This window comes from Silene latifolia, chromosome Y (assembly GCF_048544455.1).
Source record: "Silene latifolia isolate original U9 population chromosome Y, ASM4854445v1, whole genome shotgun sequence".
Taxonomy (NCBI): domain Eukaryota; kingdom Viridiplantae; phylum Streptophyta; class Magnoliopsida; order Caryophyllales; family Caryophyllaceae; genus Silene; species Silene latifolia.
The window spans coordinates 71,915,620-71,939,616 of NC_133538.1; the positions used below are offsets into that span (position 1 = coordinate 71,915,620).

Consider the following 23,997-nt stretch of genomic DNA (forward strand, 5'->3'; position numbering starts at 1 on the left):
AAGCAACAAACTTTGCACACTTGCCATAGCTTTGAAGCGGTACAAGAAAAAGCAGCAGCTGCAATCAGACAGGAAGAATACATCCTAGCTTGAGCCAGCATACTAAGCAGGCCGAGCGTATCCAGCACGTCGGCCATAGAGAAGTCACGCAAAAAGCAGTCCACCGGAAAGGAGGAGAGATATAGGCCATATGGTAGGGGAGTCAACAGAATCGACAACAGGGAGGAGAATCAGCAACTCCGTACGCTAGCATAATATAGATTCACAATTGGCGTCGGAGGAATCCTAAAAGCACTCAGGGCGATGGGAGATGAGATAAGGTGGCCTAGGCCACCAGTAGAACGACAGTTATGGCGAAAAGACAGCAAGAAAAAGTGCGAGTTCTATCGTGACATCGGGCATAACACGGAGGATTACTACACTCTACGCATGGAGATCAGGCGCCTGTACGAACAGGGGGAGCTGAGCCACCTATTACCACGTGGGGGAAATCAGCAGGATAACGTGGGCTCCGCGAAGCCCACAGCACCGCCTACATGCACCAAGATAATAAACGTGATAACAGGCGGCTCAGACATAAGTGGATTGACATATTCGGCAGCCAAGAGACGTGCTACTGAAACTAAGGAAGACAGACCAGAGATCTCCTGCAGAGTTTCCCACAGCAACCTGCCCGTTGTCGCCTTCGACGAAGAAGATATACACGACAGCCAGGAACATCATGATGCACTTATCATAACATTATCAATGGCCAATTGCACAGTTAGAAAGGTTCTGGTAGATACTGGTAGCTCGGTCAATCTAATCATGCTGAAAACCATAGAAAACATGGGGTTCAGCGAGAAAGACTTGCAGAAGAAGACCATCCCGCTGGTGGGACTTAGTGGAGAAATAACTAACTCATTGGGAGAGATCGTGATTCCAACGTATGCAGGAGGAATCAACAAACAGGTGAGATACTTGGTTATAGATGGACCATCTACCTACAATGTTATTCTCGGAAGACCATGGTTGTACCTAATGAAGGCAATCGCCTCAATGTATCATCAATGTGTGAAGTTCCCCACGCCCTGGGAGTAGAAACAATACGAGGAGACCAGAAGGAAGCCAGAGGCTGCTACAAGAAGGTATTAAAGTGCACTGCCAATCCTCCAGCATAGCAATCACAGAAGTAGCGCGTCCAGGATGAATACGTCGAGCCCCCAGCCGAGGAGCTGGATCAAATCAACCTGGACAAGCTGCACCCAGAAAGAACTGTGCTAATAGGGGCAGGATGCACATGCGACCTCAGGCAGCACCTAATCGAATTTTTGCAAGCCAATATGGATTGTTTTGCGTGGTCCCATGATGACATGATAGGAATAGACCCATCTATCATAACACACAAGCTCAGCGTAGACCCGGATGCAAGCCCATCCAGCACAGACGAAGAAAATTTGCAGCTGAAAGGAATAAATTAATCAATCGGGAAGTGGATAGCCTGTTAGCAGCAAAAAAGATAAGAGAGGTAAAATACCCAGAATGGCTATCAAATGTGGTCGTAGTGGCCAAGAAGAATGGAAAATGGAGAGTTTGTGTGGACTTCACCGACCTCAACAAGGCATATCCAAAGGACCCTTTCCTACTGTCACACATTGACGCAATGGTGGATGCGACAACGGGATATGAAATGTTAACATTCTTGGATGCCTGGAGTGGTTACAACCAAATCAAAATGGATCCAGCAGATCAGGAGAAGACAACATTCATGTCTAAAAGGGGGATATACGGGTACAACGTTATGCCTTTCGGCCTGAAAAATACGGGGTCCACGTATCAGAGATTGGTCAACCGGATGTTCAAGGACCAAATAGGAAGAACCATGTAGGTATACATTGACGATATGGTGGTAAAGTCTGAGAAGGCCAAGGATCATATGCAGCATCTGGCAGGAACCTTCAGCACGCTCAGAGAATACAAAATGAAGGTAAACCCTTTTAAATGTACCTTTGGAGTTTCATCCGGAAAATTCTTGAGCTACATCGTAACTCAAAGAGGAATAGAAGCCATCACGGAGCAGATTAAGGCAGTGTTACAGCTAGAGTCACCAGAAAAGCCAAAAGATGTGCAACGCTTAGCAGGCATGGTGGCAGCCTTGAGCAGGTTCATTTCGAGATCCTCAGACAAATGTAGGCTATTCTACGACATATTGAGGAAGCGCCAGAGATTCGAGTGGACCACAGAGCATGAGCAAGCATTCAGGGTGCTAAAACACTACCTCAGCACCCCGCCTTTATTATCGAAGCCAGAACAGGGGGAACCACTGTTCCTTTATCTAGCCATCATGGAGGTAGCAGTAAGCGCGGTCCTAGTCAGAGAGCAGGACAAGGAGCAAAATCCAGTCTACTATATAAGTAAATCTCTGCTGCCAGCAGAGACCAGACAAAGAAATCCTAACCCTCAAAGGAAACAAGGAAGCAGAAGTCTGACAGATGCACATTGATGGAGCCTCTAACCAAAGGGGGGCAGGTGTAGGTCTAATCCTGCAATCTCCATATGGAGAACTGATAGCACAAGTAGTGCCTTGTGAATTTAAGGCAACTAACAATGAAACAGAATACGAAGCCTTAATAATGGGAATGCAGCTAGCTCTGGAATTGGGAGTTAGGAATCTGTAGGTGTTCAGCGACTCCTTACTTATAGTCAACCATGTGAATGATGAGTATGTAGCCAGGGATTCAAAGATGATAGCCTTCTTGAAAGTGGCAAATGAGCTTAAACAGAAATTCAGAGATTGCAAGCTCAAACAAGTCCCAGAGACCAGAATGTGGAGGTTGATGCACTAGCAACCCTGGGGGAAACCTTCAAGTCAACAGAGCTGGCTAGCATCCCCTTCGCGCATGTACTGGAGCAGTCAATCCAGAAAGTAGAGGAACCAGATAAAGGAGAACTGGAAGATCAACAAGATGGAGCGACAGTTGTGTCAAGCACAGATGAACAGTCAGATGACCAGGATTGGCGTACGCCTTACCTAGATTGGTTAAGGCACGACAAGCCGCCAGATGACAAAAAGGAGGTAAGGGGTTTTAAAATGAAAGCCTCCAGGTTCATACTGATTGACAAATTGCTTTTTAGAAAGTCACTGGCAGGACACTACTTACGATGCCTGGATAAACGAGAAGCACAGACCGTATTGCATGCCCTCCACAGTAGCGAATGCGGAAACCATGCAGGGGGCAGGAGTCTGTCAAATAAAGCCCTCAGACAAGGCTACTTCTGACCTACAATGAGGGCAGACTCGGTAGAATACGCCCGTAAATGTGATGCCTGCTAGCGGTCAGCGCCAATGATCCCCCACCCAGCAGAACCTTTGCATCCCATCATTTCCCCTGGCCATTCATGACATGGGGAATGGACATCATGGGCCCTCTGCCTATAGCCCAAGGAAACAGACTATAGATGCTAGCAATGATAGACTATTTTTCTAAGTGGATAGAGGCAGAAGCATTCACAGAGGTAAAAGATAAGCAAGTCATTTCTTTTATCAAGCGTAATATCATCTGTAGGTTTGGTATCCCATCAGAAATCATATGTGACAACGGATCACAATTCGTGTCAAATGATGCGGAAGGATACTGTGCCAGATGGAACATCTCTCTGAAAAAGTCGGCACCCAGGACTCCAAAGTCCAACGGGCCGGCTGAATCTAGCAATAAGATCATCATGGATAACTTAAGAAGGAGATTGCAGGAGTTAGGAGGAAAGTGGGCAGATGAGCTGCCACTAGTGCTTTGGTGAGACAGAACTACACCAATGACGGCGACAGGCCAAACACCCTTCAGCCTGGTGTTTGGCGCAGAAGCAGTAATTCCATCACAAGTTCTAGTTCCAACCCACAGGTATGGATGTATGACAAGGGAAATGAACAATGCAGAAATGATCAGGAGCCTAGACACGATAGATGAGCTACGAGCAAGTGCAAAGATACGTCTGGCTACCTACAAACAATCAGTCGCCAAAAGCTACAACAAAAACATAAAACTCAGGCTCTTGGAGGTAGGAGACCTGGTTCTCCGCGAGGTATTCCAAAACACCAAGAATCGCAAAGCAGGCAAATTCACCTATAAATGGGAAGGACCATACCAGGTTGAAGGCGTTGTTGGCCATGGGGCGTACAGATTGATGACCATGGATGGTCACATAATACAAAACCATGGAACATACTTCACCTGAAGAGGTATCACTTTTGATAACAAGTAGAACTTAGTGTACATAGTTTGTATCTAAAAAACCCTAAAAAAACAGCAGTAGGCATATTACCAACTTTTATTTCACTCTTTTTATTTTATTTGTTTACATTTCTTTAAACTTAAAACCATTATTGGAGCCGTATGGTCTGTAGCTTCCTGGGACCACGATTGCTCTATAACCCCATGAGATAACGCCAGGTACTTCACAATGTTCTAATAGATTTTCTCTGTTTTGGCCTCTTTTGAAAATACCACTCTGCACTCTAATATCTATGGTAAGTTGAAAGTGTTGCCAGCAGGACTGTCAACTGTGAACGCGGGGTGAAAAGGCACATGGCACTGCAACATGCCTAACCTAATTCTCCAATAGGAGCACTCTCACCAGACGGCTTGTGGAACATACGAAGGGGAGCCTGCATGACAGCTCAAAGCTCATACAGCTACCCCGGATACCACCCACAAACGTAGCACCGAGTACTCGGCATAATCAAGGCCCCAGCATGTGATGGGCTTGGAATTTCACACTACTGACAGGATATAATTCTACCCTGGCCTGGCGATCAGGGCAGGTCCATCAAGATAGTCCAAGTTTGGCACCATTCGATGAGCCTGGACTCCCGCATCATCTTCAGGATCAAGTTCAACACTGGCCTTACAATCAGGGTGTCAGGACGTCAAGCCATCAGGGTACAAGAAGACAGGCACCGGGCCGGAGAGGATAACGGTCAAGTGTAAGGTCAACATTTGACCAAGTCATGGATAATTATATAGAAGATTTCTACAATATAAATATGTTCATTAAAGAGAAAGATTTGGTTATAAAGAAGGAGCATTAATAGGCATTAATGAACAATAAAGACAACAATCAGGACAGCAATTAAGGAGGAATATTCAGCATTAAGTACAAAGATTTGGCAGCCATTCAGCTTGGCTATATAAGGAGCATTTGAAGATCATTTGGCAAGACAAGGCATACTCTAACATACACAACACAACTTATCCCATTGCAAGCAAGACTATTATAACACTTAGAGAAAATACTATACTTTGTGCTCGTGATATTATTATCCTCTATAAACATAGTGAAATTCTCTCCTGGCTTGGTGCCCGTGGTTTTTTCCCATTCAAGGGTTTTCCACGTACAAATTCCTTTGTCATATTATTTACCTTATTTGCACTACTTTTATTATAATCAATCCTGCCTAGATACGATTACGAAAAATCGAAATAGGATAATACTAGTTAACCTCCATACTATTCTACCATGGTCATATTTCCAGCCCTGCGCAAAATATGGACAAAACAATTGGTGCCATCTGTGGGGAAACTAGTTTATTAATCCTACAAGAGTGTTCACAAGATTTTCTCTTCTCACAAGTTTGAGAACCTTGGGAAAGATTGATACAAGAGTTTCCATAACTCCCATTTCCAATGAAAAATTGCTAGATCCAAAAGAAAAATTACCAAATCAAGTCAAAATTCCTTCCAACGATCATAAGTATAACAACTTTCAGCGTTGACTAAGAGAATGTGGATTTCAAGGACATATTTGTCACGAAAGAAATTTAAAGATAAGTTTTTTCTTAGATCTAATACACGTTTTGCAAAATGTTAACAATATATCTTAAAATTTCGGTAATTTAGGCTTTTATTCTATGGTGAATTTTCTTAAGTCTAATAATTTGATGTTTTTAGGAAATGAAACCTTGAACTTCGAAAATTAAAGCCTGGCAATGCAATCCAGTCCTGATCGTGACAGGCTTCAAAGTCAGTTCTGGATAGTATCAGGGCAGGCCTTAACGTCATTACAAGCCTGGCCATTCAGTTCAACCCTGAATGACTGTACCAAGCCTGAGATTAGACACAAGGAGATTTATATCACTTAACTTGGTACATTCTTAGTGGAATGAGATCGAGGAAGAAAAAGAAAAAAAAGTGAACAACATCAATGAAGAAAGAGCTCTCAAAAATAAAGTTTCTCGTTTAATCAAGCCTGACCGCCTTGATGCAATCAGGACAAACCAGACATAGAATGCTGACCGACAATATGAAACCCAATAACACAAAAATAAATCATTAAAGGTATTAAGTAATATTCCTGCACAGGTAAGTCGTATCCTTTACATTACTTTTAAATAAATATGTCATCATAAGTACATATTCCAATGTAGATATGAATTAAATATTTTTAGTAATGACCAGATTACATATGACAGTTTTCTGACAGTCCTGATATGCCAGGGTCAGTCAAGCCTAACCCGACCTGGCTGATCAAGGAAAAATAAATCGACCAAGCCTGACCTGGTTGACTTTTTGAAGGATGATTTAACCTGTCATGACTAGCCTGTCCTGATATGCTTAGATCTATTATCATACCACTGTTATGAATCCTTATATGATTACTCATTAAACTTTTCCTTATTATATATCAAGCATGACTAACATGAGATTAGAAACTTTGATCAAAATAATTTTTAATATTAATATGTTACACACATTACACACCATGAGCGTTTAGAGACATAATCTATCCTGGCCTGCTAGTTAACATGGTTGTGATTTATAATTCATGTGTATCATTTATAAGCTACTTCTGATATCCTTGTAAGATATTTCAGTCCTGCCAAGTGCAACTTTATGTGACATGTGGTACGTTTATGAGTTACATGGTGACCAAAGGAGACATAACAGTCAGTCCTAAGCAGATTAAAGCAATACTGGAATTCCAACTACCAAAAATAGTCAGTGGCATCCAAAACTGACATGCTGGATTTTGACCTGAACAAAAATTAGCCCTGGATTGTTATTTTGAAACCTTAAAGCCTTCTGAGCCAGATAAGTTTCTCACCTAGAAATTACAGTACCTAGTTAGGGGCACATGTGTAGCATCATCCGGCATGGAAATAGATCAAGTATGAGTACCCTGACATGCATGTCCTAATAAGATCTCACTCCCCTAATTCTATCAGGCCTGAATTAGTAAGTTTCTAAAATATATATATATATATATATATATATATATATATATATATATATATATATATATATATATATATATATATATATATATAGTGTGTTGCTCAAAATACTACGAACTCCTTTTTAACTACCAATATACCCAACTAGTACCCCTCTTCACTTTGAACAAAATCCATGTTTTATTAACTTGTTGTAGTAGGTAATTTTCGTTAGCCTACCTTCTTCCCCTTTATTAATCTTCATCTTATTCCTTGCCCTTTTTTTCTTCTTTTTCGATTCTTCATCTTCTTCCTTTACCCATTTTTATCCAAATTTTTATTTCTCTTTCATTTCAACTGTAATTTACCGCATCTAGATTTTTAGTTATTCCTCAAATAAAGCGCTCATCTCCATCTTCATCAAATTCTTATGGATCTAAAATTACCAGTGACACTTTTTGCAAACACAATCTTGTTAACAACATTTGCATCATTTTCAACCAACAATTTTTCCCAGAAATTCAACTTTTTACACCTAAAAAATCATCAATTCTTTTGCATCTCTACAACAAAATATCAACCTTAAAATCAAATTCACAATAATCAACCTAATTTCGAAGGTAAATGTTCTTATTATGATGAAACTGAAGACCTGTAAATTCCACAAAATGATGAAAAACAGGAAACTAAGAACTTATGAGGAGCGATTAGTTTGATTATTAGAACGTTGCCGGTCCAGAAATGTTGGGTTTATCCTAAAACGATCAAGTGGGATTAAAATTAGCACAAACTTGGGCAAGGAAACGTAGTGCCAAAGATAAAAAAAGTATCACCAGGAACATTAGCAGTACAAAACACAACATTGCCAATGGGAATTATCAAGGCAATAATCCAATGTATACAATTAATTGACCTTGTTTTTGACGCCATTTTTGTGTTTGTTGAATTGTGAATTGTTTTGATTGATTCATTGAATGAATTAAGGAATTGAGGAAGAATTTTTATGATCTGGGTTTAGTTTGCAAAGTAAGGGATAAAGTTAATAGGTTAACAGATAAATGAAAAGCAAAGAGAGGGGTTAAAGGTGGGTTAAAAATTTATTCACCTGTTTAGGAGGTAGCCGGTCACCATATTGTAATAAAAGTAAAGAGGGTAATAGTTGAGTTTATTTGTAGTTAAAAAAGAGTATGTAGTATTTTGAGCAGCACCTCAATAGTTCAGAGTATTCCTATTAAATAACCCTATATATTTATATGTATGTATATATATATATATATATATATATATATATATATATATATATATATATATATATATATATATATGTATATATATATATATGTATATATAAATATAGCTTTGCTTGATCTCATTTTTTATAAAATTGAAGTAAATGCTAATGTTATCACCTATAGGCTCAATATTGACACATCTTTGAAGTTTGTACAAAAAAGCAAAATCACTTCGAAAGAAATATAAACATCTACGAGGAAGTTAAAAAAAATCCTGAATACGAGGCAACATTATTCAACGATTAGAAGCTATATTTATCATCGTCTCCATTTTTACTAGCCAAGCCAGGCAAAGGAAAACCTTCTGCCGGTTTATCCCTCTCTCTCTCATTGACAATATTGTCAGTGCCTAGTTAAAGTACAGGAAGGTCAGCAACATCATGTCTACGATGTAAGTAAAAGTCTACTAGATGCTGAAATGAGGTATGATTTACTTGAAAAATATGTTTTAGCTTTAATTATATTGTAAACCAAGTTGCACCCTTATTTTGAGTCTCACCCTATATTAGTTAAGACTAACCTACCCATAAAAGTTGTCATACGAAAGCCTAAACTGCCAGGCAGGGTAGCCAAGTGGTCAGTCCAGCTTAGTACGTATGATATCACCTTTGAACCCATGACATCGATCAAATCACAAGCCTTAGCAGACTTTCTGGCTGATTTCAGCTCTAACCTAAAATTAGACCTGGCCAAAGAAGTTAACCAATTAGAAGATAAGACCTCAGACCAAGAATGGACCTTGTTCATAGATGGGGCATCCAATGCCAGGGGGACAGGGTTAGGATTAGTGCTTGAATCGCCACAGGGAGACATGATAGATCAGGCTGTAAGCTGTGAATTCAAAGCCACCAATGATGAGGCTTAGTATGAAGCCCTCATAGCAGGACTCAAGGTATGTCTAGACCTCGGTGTTCAAAATCTAAAAGTAAAAACTGAGTAACTTTTAATTACAAATCAAATAAAAGGAATTTATACAGCAAAGAATGAAAAAATGATTTTATATTTGGAATATGCCAAAATACTTTGCGATAAATTCATTTTATATTGAGCAAATACCAAGAGACCTGAATATCTAGGCTGATGTTGTGGCCAACCTTGATTCAAACTTCACCCCTGCAAATTTTTAACAAAGTACCTATTGTGCATTTACTTGAACCTAGCATCAGCAAGCCTGAATAGGTGAACCCTGTCAACATTGAAAATGATTCATAGATTAGGCCTTATTATGATTGGTTCCTGCAAGGTATACTACCTCAGGGCAGGCGCAAGGCTAAGCATTAGAGCTTATACCTATTTTGTTATCAATGACACCTTGTTTAGAAGATTTCAGGCTAAATCATACGTGAAATGTCTCGTACCACATGAAGCAAAGCAAAGTTCTGAGGACTAGCAACTATTGGCCAACCCTGATGGCTTACTGCCTGGACTACAACATGAAATGTGAAGCCTGTCATAAGCATGCTCCAACTATTCATCAACAAACTAAGTTATTGCATCCAATCTTTATACCCTAGCCATTTGTGGACCGGGGCATGGCTAACCTAAAGCAAATGGTCAAGCTGAAATTAAATGAAAAGGTGGTCGTCAAAAAGAAAACAAAAAAATTGCCAGCCTGGACAAACTCCGTATTCATTGGTTTAGTTTTGTGAAGAAGTCATCCCTGCTAAAATCCATATAGATATGGTTTGAATATCTTTGAAGCAAATATCAGCCTGACCCCAACAGATTGAACAATCTTACATGCTCCAAACATTAGAAGAAGAAATGATCCCAAGATCTTGGAATATAACACATTTCAAATTATTTCATGTATAAGAATCTATATCAGCGCTGAATCAGGTAAAAACTATATCTTTTCTATCAGTGTTTCAACCTGACGGGCTATCTGAAAAATTACGTGGTTCACATGTCCTATGTGCAATCCATGTCTATATATATGCAACTAACCCAATTTCTCTTATTTTTTAATCCTGAACAATTATACATGATAAATGTTTATATGCATAAATATTCAGGATTCAGGGCTACTCTACTATACATTAGCTTTTAAAACAAAATCTTGCACTTAACTGTGCCTAACGAGTTGGTAACCATCACCGGATACAAAGAAATGTCGACCAATCGGCATGAAATAAGTGTCCACTTCGACTAGATTTACTGAACACATTTACAACCGGCTGGACGCATCAAGACGATGCAAGGGTGTTTTATCATGACCATCAGTCTAAAATCCCCTCCTGTCAGGCCGAGTACCAAGCCCTCCAGTCAGGCAGGGGACATAAGCCCACTTGTTAGGCCGGTTTTCCCATCTATTCAACCACTATGGCAAAAACCGTACATGGTTGAATTACTTAAGATGGCTTAACCGCAAGACAGGTTCAAAAATCGAATAGGTTAACAAAATCAAGATTTTAACAGGTTTAAAGAAAACAGGTTAACAGATTTGAAGAAAACAGGTTAACAGGTTTGAAGAAAATAGGTTAACAGGTTTAAAGAATGACAGGATTGAATAAAGCAAGCCTAAAAAATGAACTTTATATCATTAATAAAACCCTTACCCTCTGGGGCAAAAGTAGCAAAATGTATATCCATCATATCAGGGATAACCTCCCTGACTAGGACCAACGAAATATGAAATTGTCTTTACAAGGACATTCCCCCTAGGCAAACGTATAAAATGATTAATGATTCTACCAAGGACATTCTCCTTCGTTGGACAAAATACCATTGCTTGACGTTTCTGCGAATAACATCCCTCTTGTCAGGGCTAGATACTAACGCCGATCAGAAATTATTCCTCGCCTGACCGAGCGCCATAATTCTTCTTTCTCACGAAACATATTAGCCTCTATCGGCTCAGGATACTTTTCTAATATAATCCTTGTCTTACCCTGCCTTGTCGCAGCAATGAACATTGACTCATACACTCCGCGAATACACTTGATCAAAAAAACAAATATTACTGATTCATATAGTGGAGCAAAGACAAGCCAGGTCAACTGTACGCATGCTACATGACTGAATCAGAGGTTCAGGGTAACATGTTAAATCTAGCGAGCAGGAATGGCAGGGGCATCAGTTAGATCAATTAGCTTATCAAGATCAGGTCCAGTACTGGAGACAGGCCAACCACCTGTGAAGTTTCCTGCTTGACTTTGGCAAGCCCGACATTCAAGTCTTACTACCACAAGTTAAAGCGCAACAGCCTTAACATGCTTAGAAACCTTGAAGGAGCCCCCAACCTTCAAACAACAAGGAAAACGCTCTACCCTGGAGCAGAATGGCCATGACCTCTCTGCAGGAGGAATAGCCAAGAAAACAGTTACCCTCTCAGAAGAATAAAGAATAGCGCTCACAAAATCATCCACTACAAAAGAAGGTATATATTGTTAAATATTTCTTGCTTTCCTTTGAACTAACAGAATATGTGCAGGACAAACAAAAGTTGCAGGGTACTTACCACCAACGCATGCATCATAATTGAGATACATCAGGTCGGGCCCAACCAAGTTGGCCCTGATACTTATAGCCAGTCCACCCAGATAGGAGAATTTTCAGGATGCCATATGTCAGGATGAGCAGTAATGATCCCATTATCCTTCAAAATTTTGTCAAATCATGTTTGAGACGATTGGGGAAAGACTGTTGTTCGTCGGGAGCCTTTATCGGTTAAACTCAATTTTTTGTAGAAGATGGTGACCTTATCAACAGCTAGAGCAGGGGATGCATCTCCAAATGTGATGGGTTGATTTCCAGAAGATTCAGGCTTATTTTCAGGGTTTGTGACGAAAGGTGTGCCAGGAGCTACATCAACCCCGAATTTTCTTTTTACAGCCACAGTTAGATTTTCTGGTAATTTCTAGGAAAATAGACGAAGGTTGAATGTAAAGATCGAAGAAAAATTGGGAGAAATTTAGAAGAATTGATCAAGTTTTGGTGGATAGTAATGCATGAAGTGAAGAAATTATTTATAGACGGTAAAGATTGGGATTTACTGCAACTAGCCGTTTTCTTAATGATAAAGCACGCTGAATCGTCCTGGAGAAGTTGGCCAAAGATGAAAAGAGAAGGTTATCTCTTCATTACTGGCCTGACCCAGCGATAATAAGAAGATAAGGGGAAATTGTTGGGCCTGGAATTTCGCACTACTGACAGGATAGAATTCTACCCTGGCCTGACGATCAGGGGAGGTCCATCAGGGTAGTCCAAGTTTGGCACCAGTCGATAAGCCAGGACTCCCGCATCATCTTCAAGATAAAGTTCAACCCTGGCCTTACAATCAGGGTGTCAGGACGTCAAGCCATCAGTGTACAAGAAGACAGACACCAGGCCGAAGAGGACAACGGTCAAGTGTGAGGTTAAAATTTGACCAAGTCATGGATAATTATATATAAGATTTCTACAACATAAATATGGTCATTAAAGAGGAAGATTTGGTCATAAAGAAGGAGCATTAATAGGCATTAATGCGCAATAAAGATAGCAATTAAGACAGCAATTAAGGAGGAATATTCAGCATTAAGTACAAAGATTTGGCAGCCATTCAGCTTGGCTATATAAGGAGCATTTGAAGATCATTTGGCAAGACAAGGCATACTCTAACATACACAACACAACTTATCCCATTGCAAGCAAGACTATTATAATACTTAGAGAAAATACTATACTTTATGCTCGTGATATTATTATCCTCTAAAATCAAAGTGAAATCTTCTCCTGGCTTGGTGCCCGTGGTTTTTTCTCATTCAAGGGTTTTTCACGTACAAATTCCTTTGTCATATTAGTTACCTCATTTGCACTACTTTTATTATAATCAATCCTGCCTAGATACGATTACAATAAATCGAAATAGGATAATACTAGTTAACCCCCATACTATTCTATCATGGTCATATTTCCAGCCTTGCGCAAAATATGGACAAAAAAGCATGCATGCACAAACATATGGAACGCAGGGATCCCTGAGCTACCAGGATCCTGCAACGTTCCACTGGTCCTAGAATGACGATAAACTTGCCTAAGGTACGCCCCTGTTGGCTTTAAACGTGATGAACACACATTGCGTCATGAACAAGGTTAAGTAGTCAGAATGCGGCATATATCTAAATCAGTCATTGGACTGACACGACAGCTAGCTAAGTCTAAATCAGCCTTCTCAGGCTGACACGACTTGTAATACTATGGTTTTGTGTTGTGTCTTTTAGGGGGGTAGGAGATGATCGCAAAGAGTTTTTACACCCTTTTTGTGTTGTGTCGGTATGTTTTGTAGTGGTTTGAGTCGGGTAGAGTTTAGTTTGAGTCGGGTGGAGTTTGGTTGGTAGCATGTTTTTTATGTTGAGTTTTGTTTTGGTTGTTGTGTCGGGAGTGTAGTGGTATGTTTTGTTTTGTTGTGGTTTGAACTTCGGGGACAAAGTTCTCTTTAAGGAGGAAAGACTGTAATACTACGGTTTTATGAGCCTCTGGGTACTCTATCGAGTGGGCCTTACTCTGTCGAGTAAGGGTGTTTTGGTTTTTAGAAAAGTATTCTGCCTGTAGGGTACTCGATCGAGCATCCTGGGCACTCGATCGAGTAAGTGGCACTCGATCGAGTACGTCAGCTACTCGATCGAGTAGCTCGGTTTACGGGTGATGTTTTATCGGGTTTTGTTAATAACACGTATTAGTATTTAAATCGTTCCCTCATCTTCAAAATACACTTTTACAAACCTAACTACATTGAAAAGAGATTTAAGTTACGTTCTTCGCATTCATACGTGTTATTGACAAATCCCGGAGCTTGAGAGGTCGGATTTCATTGTTCTTTACATCTTTGTGATCCTTGCGTCGAGGGTAAGATCTACGTACCGATTTTATATTATTTAATCAAGTTTTTTAAACCCTAATTTGGGGGATTGGGGATTTGTGTTAGTTTTTGTATGGTTAGTGATTATGTGATGATATGTTAGGAGGAGGATTCGTAGAAGAGGCTTTTTTATACAGCTGTTGAGATCGTCTGCGTGTGTTGCATTCCAGGTAGGTTTCCCTACTCAGTATTAGTCACATATTGTGTTGGTTGTTGGTTGTGATTGTTGTATAATATCGTATTCGTATTGTGACGGTAGTTGGAATTGGTTACTGAGTCATGTTACTAGTTGATATTTTAATAACCGATAACCGATGACGATTTATAATTAAAAACCCGTCATATACATATAGCAAAAACGAGTCGGACCACGAGTTAAAATATGGAGAAAGTGGAAAGCCCACTTCCCCCCTATTACTCGGTTTGGACGAGTGAAACAAAAGGAGAGGGCCTCTCTCCTTTTGACCTAACTCATTCATTTGAAAGAAAATTAGGTTTTTGAGAGCATTCTTCTCTGAAAAACCTAGATCTCACATCTAGCAAAATTCACACAAAACTCTCTCAATATTGCAAGGCAATTAGAGAGTACATTCTAGCACAAGGGGCATAGTCTCAGACGGTCTTGGGTGCAACGATTAGGAGGAAATCTACATTGATTTCTGTTCTGAGGCCGCATTCACAAAGGACCCAAGGTTGATTCTTATTCTTTATCGTTTTCTCTTGTATTTTTGTTTTATGACAATAATCACATGTTAAAGATACGTTATAGTCCTAAAGTTTAAGGGAATTTTACGGATATTTCCCTACAGCTAATGCAAAGGCTTGGGAGACGTCCTAAAGTCGCAAACTCGCCCAGCAATTTTGAACCGGTCACAAGGGGGTATGTGTCAAGGTCGTATGTGTTGTCTGTTGGTTCAAATGTGTGCATAACGGTTTGTGTTGTGAACTGTTGGATGATGGAAGTGGAGAATTGAAAGTATGGTTAAAAGAGAAGAGATATGTTTTATATGTAAATTGAATGAAAAGCATATTGGTTGTTTATAACGTGGCATTTTGATAACAAGAGTAGAATTGTTTGTTGATTGTGTATAGAATCGCTAGAAAACATGAGTATTTGTGATAGTATTGAAAGTGTAGTAATATATATAAGATTGGAAAGAGAGATAACATGCGGGTAGAATTCACGAGTCTGCATGACTCGATCGAGTGGGGGGCACTCGATCGAGTGGGTGAGGTGCTCGATCGAGTGGGTCTGACTCGATCGGGTGGATAGTTGACGCTTTTATGGTCGGAACCGTGTTTTGGGGTACTTGATCGAGTACATAGGGGCACTCGATCGAGTAGAGGGCACTCGATCGAGTGGCTGGTCATCTCGGTCGAGTATGTTAGAGATCAGAAGGTCTATTTGGGGTCTGGAGTCGGGGCACTCGATCGAGTATGTTGGGCACTCGATCGAGTAGGTTTTGGCACTCGATCGAGTGGGTTTTGGGCAGGCTGTTTTCGTGTTTTGGGTTATAGTATGTATGTTTATATCTACCTTTTCTTATATAGTTTCAAGATGCCGCCAAAGAAAACGGCTTTGTATGCGAGAGCTGAGAGCATGAACGTTGACGATATAGTTAAGATGTTGGAGCATCAAGATGCTCTTACGGAGGCCCTAAAGAGAGTGGGGAAAGATAAGGAGGTTGATCACTCTAAGACCAGTCTCTATATAGCGAGGTTTAACCCGAAAGAGTATAACGGAACCGGGGAGCCAATTCTTCTTGACAATTGGCATCGTGAGATGGAGAATATTCTGGATCTGGTACATTGTCTGGATGAGATGAGGGTAGAACAAGCTGCGTTCTACTTGAGGGAGGCAGCGGGAGAGTGGTGGGATAAGGTGAAAGTGAGTGCTAGAGAGATGTATGAGAAGCAGGGGCTGCCTGCTATCCCTTGGGAAGAGTTTAGGAAAGCTATGAAGAGGGAGTTCGTGCCGGAGCATGTAAGGAGTAAGTTGAGGGAGGAGTTTGATGGGTTCAAGATGACCTCTGAGATGTCTGTGGCTGAGTACTACAAGCAGTTTAATGAGAAGTCTAGATATGCTGAGGATATGGGATTGAGTGAGGAGAACCTAGCTCTGAGGTTCGAGAAGGGGTTGACCCCCAAGATAATGGATAAGTTACCCGTGGGAGTCCTTACTGATGTTAAGGAAGCTTATGAGAGGGCTGGGTGAGCTAAGACATTGGTAGAGATGGCCCGGGAGAGAGGTGCTGAGAAAAGAAAGGCTGAGAGCGAGGGTGGTGGCCAATCAAGCTACAAGAAGGGCAACCCCAATCAGGCTAGAGTATATTCTTCTGGTTCAGGGTTTAGCGCTAGGGCTTCATACGGGCGTGGCCTTGGTAGTAGTGGTGGTAGTTGGGGGTGTGACCTGCTTTAACTGTGGCAGTGTAGGCCACAAGAGACATGAGTGAACCAGTGCGGCGAATGGGGGTTACCAAAGGTCGGGACAGGCGAGTTTTTCTCAGGGGCCGGCACAGAGTTTTGCAAGCAACAGACCGGCTGGGTCATGGAACAACCGGGGAGGTCAGAGCAACAACGATGGAGGTAACCATAATGGCGGTAATTCTTATCAGAAGCCAGCTACGAACACCAACAACCAGGGGTCGGGTGCTAAGCCGACTACCTCTCGCCGCATCTTGTCCAAGGAGGTGGGTCAAGACCAAAGGAAAGTCATTTATGATGGAGAAACAAGCAGCTTAGGACGACGCACATGTTATCACTGGTACCTTTCTTGTTAATGGTGTTTACACCTTTGTTTTGTTTGATTCAGGGGCGTCGCAGTCGTTTGTATCTTCGAGTCATATTAAACAGTTGGGTTTGAGAGAGTATGATTCTGTAAGTGAGCAAGTTTTTATACCTTCGGGAGAGTCTGTAACATGTGGGAGGTTGTTTAGGGATGTATCTATGATAGTTGGGCAAGTTGATCTACCTGTAGATTTGCTAGAGTTTCCTTTAAACGGTTTTGAGATGATAGTCGAGATTGATTGGTTAGGGAAGTACAAAGAAAAGATAGACTGTCATAAAAAGAAAGTGTCTTTGAGAGGTCCTAAGGGCATTAGTGTGTCTTATCGTGGGTTTGTTGTCAAACCCAAAGTTAAGTTGATTGCAGCTGTGACTTTGAAGTCCTATATGAGGAAGGGGTGCCCGTTGATCCTGTGCCATGTGAGAGATGCCCGGATAGAGAGGCCGACAGTTGATCAGATACCAGTGGTGGGGGAGTTTTCAGATGTCTTTCCAGAGGAGATTCCGGGGTTGCCGCCGAAGAGGGAGATAGATTTCACGGTTGAGCTGAAACTGGGGACGGGGACAATCTCTAAGGCACCGTACCGAATGGGTCCTAAGGAGTTGAAGGAGCTCAGGAAACAGTTAGATGATCTGATAGAGAAGGGATACATTAGACTTAGTGTATCACTGTGGGGAGAAACAATTCTTTTTGTGAAAAAGAAAGATGGGAGTTTGAGGTTGTGCATAGATTACAAGGAGCTGAACCGAGTGACGATAAAGAATAAGTATCCTTTGCCAAGGATAGATGACCTGTTTGATCAGTTGAGTGGTGCATCAGTCTTTTCCAAGATTGATTTGAGGTCGGGGTACCATCAGGTGAAGATTAGAGAGGTGGACATACCAAAGACAGCTTTCACGTCGAGGTATGGCCATTATGAGTATGTGGTGATGCCTTTTGGGTTATCTAATGCACCGGCTGTGTTTATGGATTTGATGAACAGAGTTTTCAGTCAGTTTCTGGACAAGTTTGTGGTGGTTTTTATTGATGACATCTTAGTCTACTCCAAGACTAAGGCGGAACATGAGGAACATCTGTGGATTGTGTTGAAGACCTTGAGGGAGCATGAGTTGTATGCTAAGCTGTCCAAGTGTGAGTTCTGGTTAGAGAAAGTTGCTTTTCTGGGATATGTGATCTCTAAGGATGGGGTAGCTGTGGATCCGGCAAAGATTGAGGCAGTTACCAAGTAGGAAGCACCGAAGAATGTAGTTGAGATCCGGAGTTTCTTGGGTTTAGCAGGATAGTACAGACGGTTCGTGAAGGATTTCTCCAAGATTTCTAGACCTATAACGGCTTTGATGAGGACAGAGAACAGGTTTCGTTGGGATAAGAGTTGTGAGACGGCGTTCCAAACATTAAAGGAGCGTTTGACCACTGCTCCTATCTTAGCATTCCCTGAAGGGAGTGAGAACTTTGAGGTTTATACAGATGCCTCGAAGAATAGGTTGGGGTGTGTGTTGATGCTGAACGGTAAAGTCATTGCCTATGCTTCTAGGAAATTGAAGACTTATGAGGAGAATTATCCTACACACGATCTAGAGTTGGGTGCAGTGGTATTTGGTCTCAAGATTTGGAGACATTACCTTTATGGGGCGACCTTTAAGGTATTCTCAGATCACAAGAGTCTCAAGTACATCTTCACTCAAAAGGAGTTAAACATGAGACAGAGGAGGTGGATGGAGTTGATTGACGATTATGACATGGATATTATCTACCATGAAGGGAAAGCCAATGTAGTTGCAGATGCTTTGAGCAGGAAGAGTGTACATTCCTTGTGCACAGCTATATCTTTGTTGAGGTTGAGAGATGAGGTTGGGAGGTTTGGGATACATATGATGCAGAGAGGGGATGCCTTGGGAGATTTGACAGTGCAGCCTGATCTATATGATGATATTCGAGGTAAACAGGTTTGGATCCTAAGATGGTAGAGTGGAGAGCTGGAGTAGATAAAGGGACAGTGTCTAGATTCTCTATCCATACAGACGATAGTTTGAGGTTTGATGGGAGGTGGTGTGTCCCTAATGATGAGGAGCTGAAAAAGACAATCATGGCAGAGGCACATTGTACACCATATTCGGTACATCCAGGTGGTGACAAGATGTACAAGGACTTAAAGAAGACGTTCTGGTGGCCTAGGATGAAGAAAGAAACAGCTCAGTTTGTGGCCCGTTGTTTGACATGTCAGAGAGTTAAAGGGGAACGGCGATGACCATAAGGTAAGATTCAGTCTCTTGAGGTACCTGAGTGGAAGTGGGAATCCATCTCTATGGATTTTATCGTGGGTTTGCCAAAGAGTAAACAGGGTAACAACATGATATGGGTTATAGTGGATCGATTGACCAAGTCAGCCCATTTTGTGCCAATGAAAGATACATGGACTAAGGCATAATTGGCTATGGCTTATCAGAAGCATGTGTTAAGGTTACATGGGGTGCCTAAAGACATAGTATCTGACAGAGATGCGAGGTTTATCTCAAGGTTTTGGAAAGAGTTGCAGGAATCTTTGGGAACGACATTGAAGATGAGTAAAGCATTTCATCCTGCAACAGACGGTTAGACTGAGAGAACAATCAAGACTCTTGAGGATATGTTACGAGCTTGTGTGATGGATTTTGGTGGTAGCTGGGAACAGAGGTTGGATTTGATTGAGTTTTCTTACAACAACAGCTATCACACTAGTCTTGGCATGGCGCCATTTGAGGCCTTATATGGGAGGAGATGTAGGAGTCCGATTTGTTGGGACGACAGTGCAGAGGCAGTGGTTTTAGGACCAGAGATGGTACATGAGATGGTAGAGTAGATAAAGATGATTAGGGAAAGGATGAGAGCAGCTCAGGATAGGCAAAAGAATTATGCAGATCTACATCGCCGGGATATCGAGTTTCAGGTTGGGGACAAGGTTCTTCTGAAGGTGTCTCCTATGCGTGGGGTTATGAGATTTGGGAAGAAAGGCAAGCTGAGTTAGAAGCTCATAGGGCCATATGAGATCCTAGACCGGGTTGGAGAGGTTGCTTATCGTTTGGCTTTACCGTCTTCTTTTGATAGGGCACATAACGTGTTTCATGTATCTCAGTTGCGCAAGTATGTGAGTGATCCGTCACATGTGTTAGAGGCAGAGAGCATAGAGCTAGATGAGTCCTTGTCTTATCTTGAGGTGCCTAAGAAGATTCTTGACCGGAAGGTTAGGCAGACTAGGAGTGGTGAGACAGTTTTACTTAAGATCCTTTGGTCTAATCATGAGGTAGAGGAAGCTACATGGGAGGCAGAGGAGGCCATGAGGGAGCGTTACCCTTTCCTTTTTGATCAGGTATGTATGGTTACGGGGACGTAACCTTGTTTCTTTTAGGGGGGTAGGAGATGATTTCAAAGAGTTTTTACACCCTTTTTGTGTTGTGTCGGTATGTTTTGTAGTGGTTTGAGTCGGGTTGAGTTTGGTTTGAGTCGGTTGGAGTTTGGTTGGTAGCATGTTTTTTATGTTGAGTTTTGTTTTGGTTGTTGTGTCGGGAGTGTAGTGGTATGTTTTGTTTTGTTGTGGTTTGAACTTTGGGGACGAAGTTCTCTTTAAGGAGGGAAGACTGTAATACTACGGTTTTATGAGCCTCTGGGTACTCTATCGAGTGGGCCTTACTCTGTCGAGTAAGGGTGTTTTGGTTTTTAGAAAAGTATTCTGCCTATAGGGTACTCGATCGAGCATCCTGGGCACTCGATCGAGTAAGTGGCACTCGATCGAGTACGTCAGCTACTCGATCGAGTAGCTCGGTTTACGGGTGATGTTTTGTCGGGTTTTGTTAATAACACGGATTAGTATTTAAATCGTTCCCTCATCTTCATAATACACTTTTACAAACCTAACTACATTAAAAAGAGATTTAAGTTACGTTCTTCGCATTCATCCGTGTTATTGACAAATCCTGGAGCTTGAGAGGTCGGATTTCATCGTTCTTTACATCTTTGTGATCCTTGCGTCGAGGGTAAGATCTACGTACCGATTTTATATTATTTAATCAAGTTTGTTTAAAACCTAATTTGGGGGATTGGGGAATTGTGTTAGTTTTTTTATGGTTAGTGATTATGTGATGATATGTTAGAAGGAGGATTCGTAGAAGAGGCTTTTTGATATAGCTGTTGAGATCGTCTGCGTGTGTTGCATTCCAAGTAGGTTTCCCTACTCAGTATTAGTCACATAATGTGTTGGTTGTTGGTTGTGATTGTTGTATAATATCGTATTCGTATTGTGACGGTTGTTGGAATTGGTTACTGTTGATGGTTGTAATAGTTTGTATCTATCTGTGGTATTAGGGGTGCGTCCCTGGCTGAGTGGGGTCACTTGTGGGAATGTCTTCACGCCCATTATTCGCCTTCTGTGGAACCCGCCACAGAAGGGATGTGCACATTAATGGATTTGGGTTATGCGCTCTATGGTATGAGCGGGGCTTGGGTGGGAACGGCTGCAGTCCCCCACTGGCGGAGTGGAGTAACCTGTTGCGATGCGTACTGTAACACTACGGATTTTCTTTGGTGACTACTCGACCGAGTAGAGCCTACTCGGCCGAGTAGTGCTGTTGTTATGAGTTTTTTGGTTCTTCCGATGAATACTCGGCCGAGTATAGTGAATACTCGACCGAGTAGAGGATACTCGGCCGAGTATAACTTTACTCGACCGAGTATTCGGTCTGACGAGTATTATTTTGACGGTTTGATTAGGGAGCGTTTAAGATTTATTTTATATCCCGCGTCAGTTTTCAAAACATCATTTCTACTTCATCATTTTACGTTAACCCTAATCTCTCCCTAATCATCCCATTGCTTTGTTGTTTGCGAAACCGTCGGAGTCCTTACGTACAATTCCTCATCCTACTGTTGGTAAGTTTTATTCTATGTTGTTTGTATTCGTTGGGGTTACTGTAATTACGGAATTGGGAATATAGGGATTGTGCAATGTGTAATTGTGTGATATGATTATGGTATAGGATAAGACTTCGTAGAGGAGACTTTTTGAGTGTGCAAGTTCATTCCCACTGTTGATTTCTAAGGTAGGGTTTCCTACTCAGTTTACTGTTATTGTAAGACATGTTGTTGTGATTATTGTTATCTGTTGATCATCGGAGTATGGAGATTGTTGTGACGATGATGGTGTAAGGGTGTTGAGATGGTCCGTGATATCTTGTGTTTGTGATTGTGGTGGAGTCACTTGCGGGAGTGGCTTCACACCCTAGTTCGCCCTCCGTGGAACCCGCCACGGGAGGGGATGTGCACATTAAGGGACAGGTATTGTTGTCGCTCGTTGAGGAGCCGGACTAGGTGGGATCGGTGCCGGTCACCCATTGGCGGCGAGGATTACCTGTTGCGATGGGTAATCTGGCGGGGCTACACACTTCATGTGTAGTCGATTCTTGTGTGAGAATAGAGTAATGGGAATTGGCGATGATCAGTGGATTTCTCCGTTTGTTTGTCTTAATGTATAAGTAATACTGACCCCGTGTTGTTTGTGGAATCTGCGGTGATCCATTCGAGGATGGTGAGCAGGCTTGACAGGTATTGCTAGTGTGAGCTTGGGAACTGTCTTGGGAGTATCGCCATCACCAGTCATAGCATCACCGTCTGAGTCTTAGATTGGATTTCTTTTATTGTTAAACTTTGGAGATTGTATTTTGTTAAACCAAAGATTTGGATTTGGGATGTTTTAAACTTTATGCTTTACGGTTTTTAATAAATGTGCTCATTCAGACGCTTTTGATATGTACTAACCTCGGGCAACCGAGATGGTAACACACTTTCATGGTAAGGTGGTCCTGGTAAGGCACCTTGGTATAAGGGGTGTTACAAAGTGGTATCGAGTCAAGATTCCGGCACCTAAACAAATGAATATAATGAACCTAGGGAGTCTAAATAAAATGAACCCGGGGAGAGTTGTTTGGAGCTACCGCAAAGACTCGGGAGACGTTCCGGAGTCGCAAATTGGCCCTCACCAACTCGAGCCGGTAACATGGGGAAGTGTGATGAGAGCTAGGTTTTGTATGTACATGTATGTGAAGTTGCATGTTTGTAAAAGTTGATAGTTGAAAGTATGTGTGTTGAAGTTCCTAAATGTTGTGATGGGAGGAATGGTGGATGTGACGGGTTGTGAATGTTGGTCATGTTGGATTTAGCATATGTATGAATTGCATGCTGATATGATTCTAATGTGGCATTAAAGTTCTTGATATATGAATTGCATGCTGATGTGATTATAACATGGCATTTAAACTCGTAATATTATGCGTTTGCTGCGGGGAATAGTGAGCATGATAGGGGAACTTTATACTGTATACCTGTCTATTTTGTGACTCGGCCGAGTAACCAAGAGCTCAACCGAGTATTGATTTGCAGTGAGTAGCAGTAGCTACTGTTTGTGACAACTCGATCGAGTAAGAGGTATACTCGACCGAGTAGTGGCTACTCGGCCGAGTGTTGTTTTACTCGACCGAGTGTTGTTTTTGAGTTTTTGAAGTTCGCTTCTAGAGTCGAAATACTCGACCGAGTATCTAGGATACTCGACCAAGTAGTCGTTACTCGACCGAGTATGTTGGTATACTCGGCCGAGTGTTCTTTTGGCGGAGGTTACTACGTTTTGAGTTGTAGGCTTTTGTGTTTACGTTTCCGTGTTTCTTGTCAGTTCAGTATGCCACCCAAAAGAACTCCCACGCAGATCCAAGCTTCGGAGATGACTCTTGACGAGTTTGCTCGTATGATTGAGCAACAAAAGGCTCTCCTTGAAGTTCTCAAAATTCTGGGAAAGGGGAACGAGAAGTCGATGGATGCAACTCAACTCAGCATCATCATTGCTCGCTTCAACCCTCCCACATATGACGGG

The 23,997-nt window shown here is 41.6% G+C and overlaps 1 protein-coding gene across 1 annotated transcript; it reads left to right on the plus strand.

The window, feature by feature from the left end:
* The first annotated feature begins 303 nt into the window (after nucleotides 1-303).
* Nucleotides 304-1,080, plus strand: LOC141628316 (uncharacterized). The gene has a single exon (XM_074441475.1). The coding sequence runs from the start codon at nucleotides 304-306 to the stop codon at nucleotides 1,078-1,080; it is 777 nt and encodes a 258-aa protein (XP_074297576.1).
* The last annotated feature ends 22,917 nt before the right edge of the window (nucleotides 1,081-23,997 follow it).

Excerpts from the sequence above, each read along its gene's own strand:
- LOC141628316 (XM_074441475.1), top strand. The coding sequence starts at position 304 with ATGGGAGATGAGATAAGGTGGCCTAGGCCACCAGTAGAACGACAGTTA.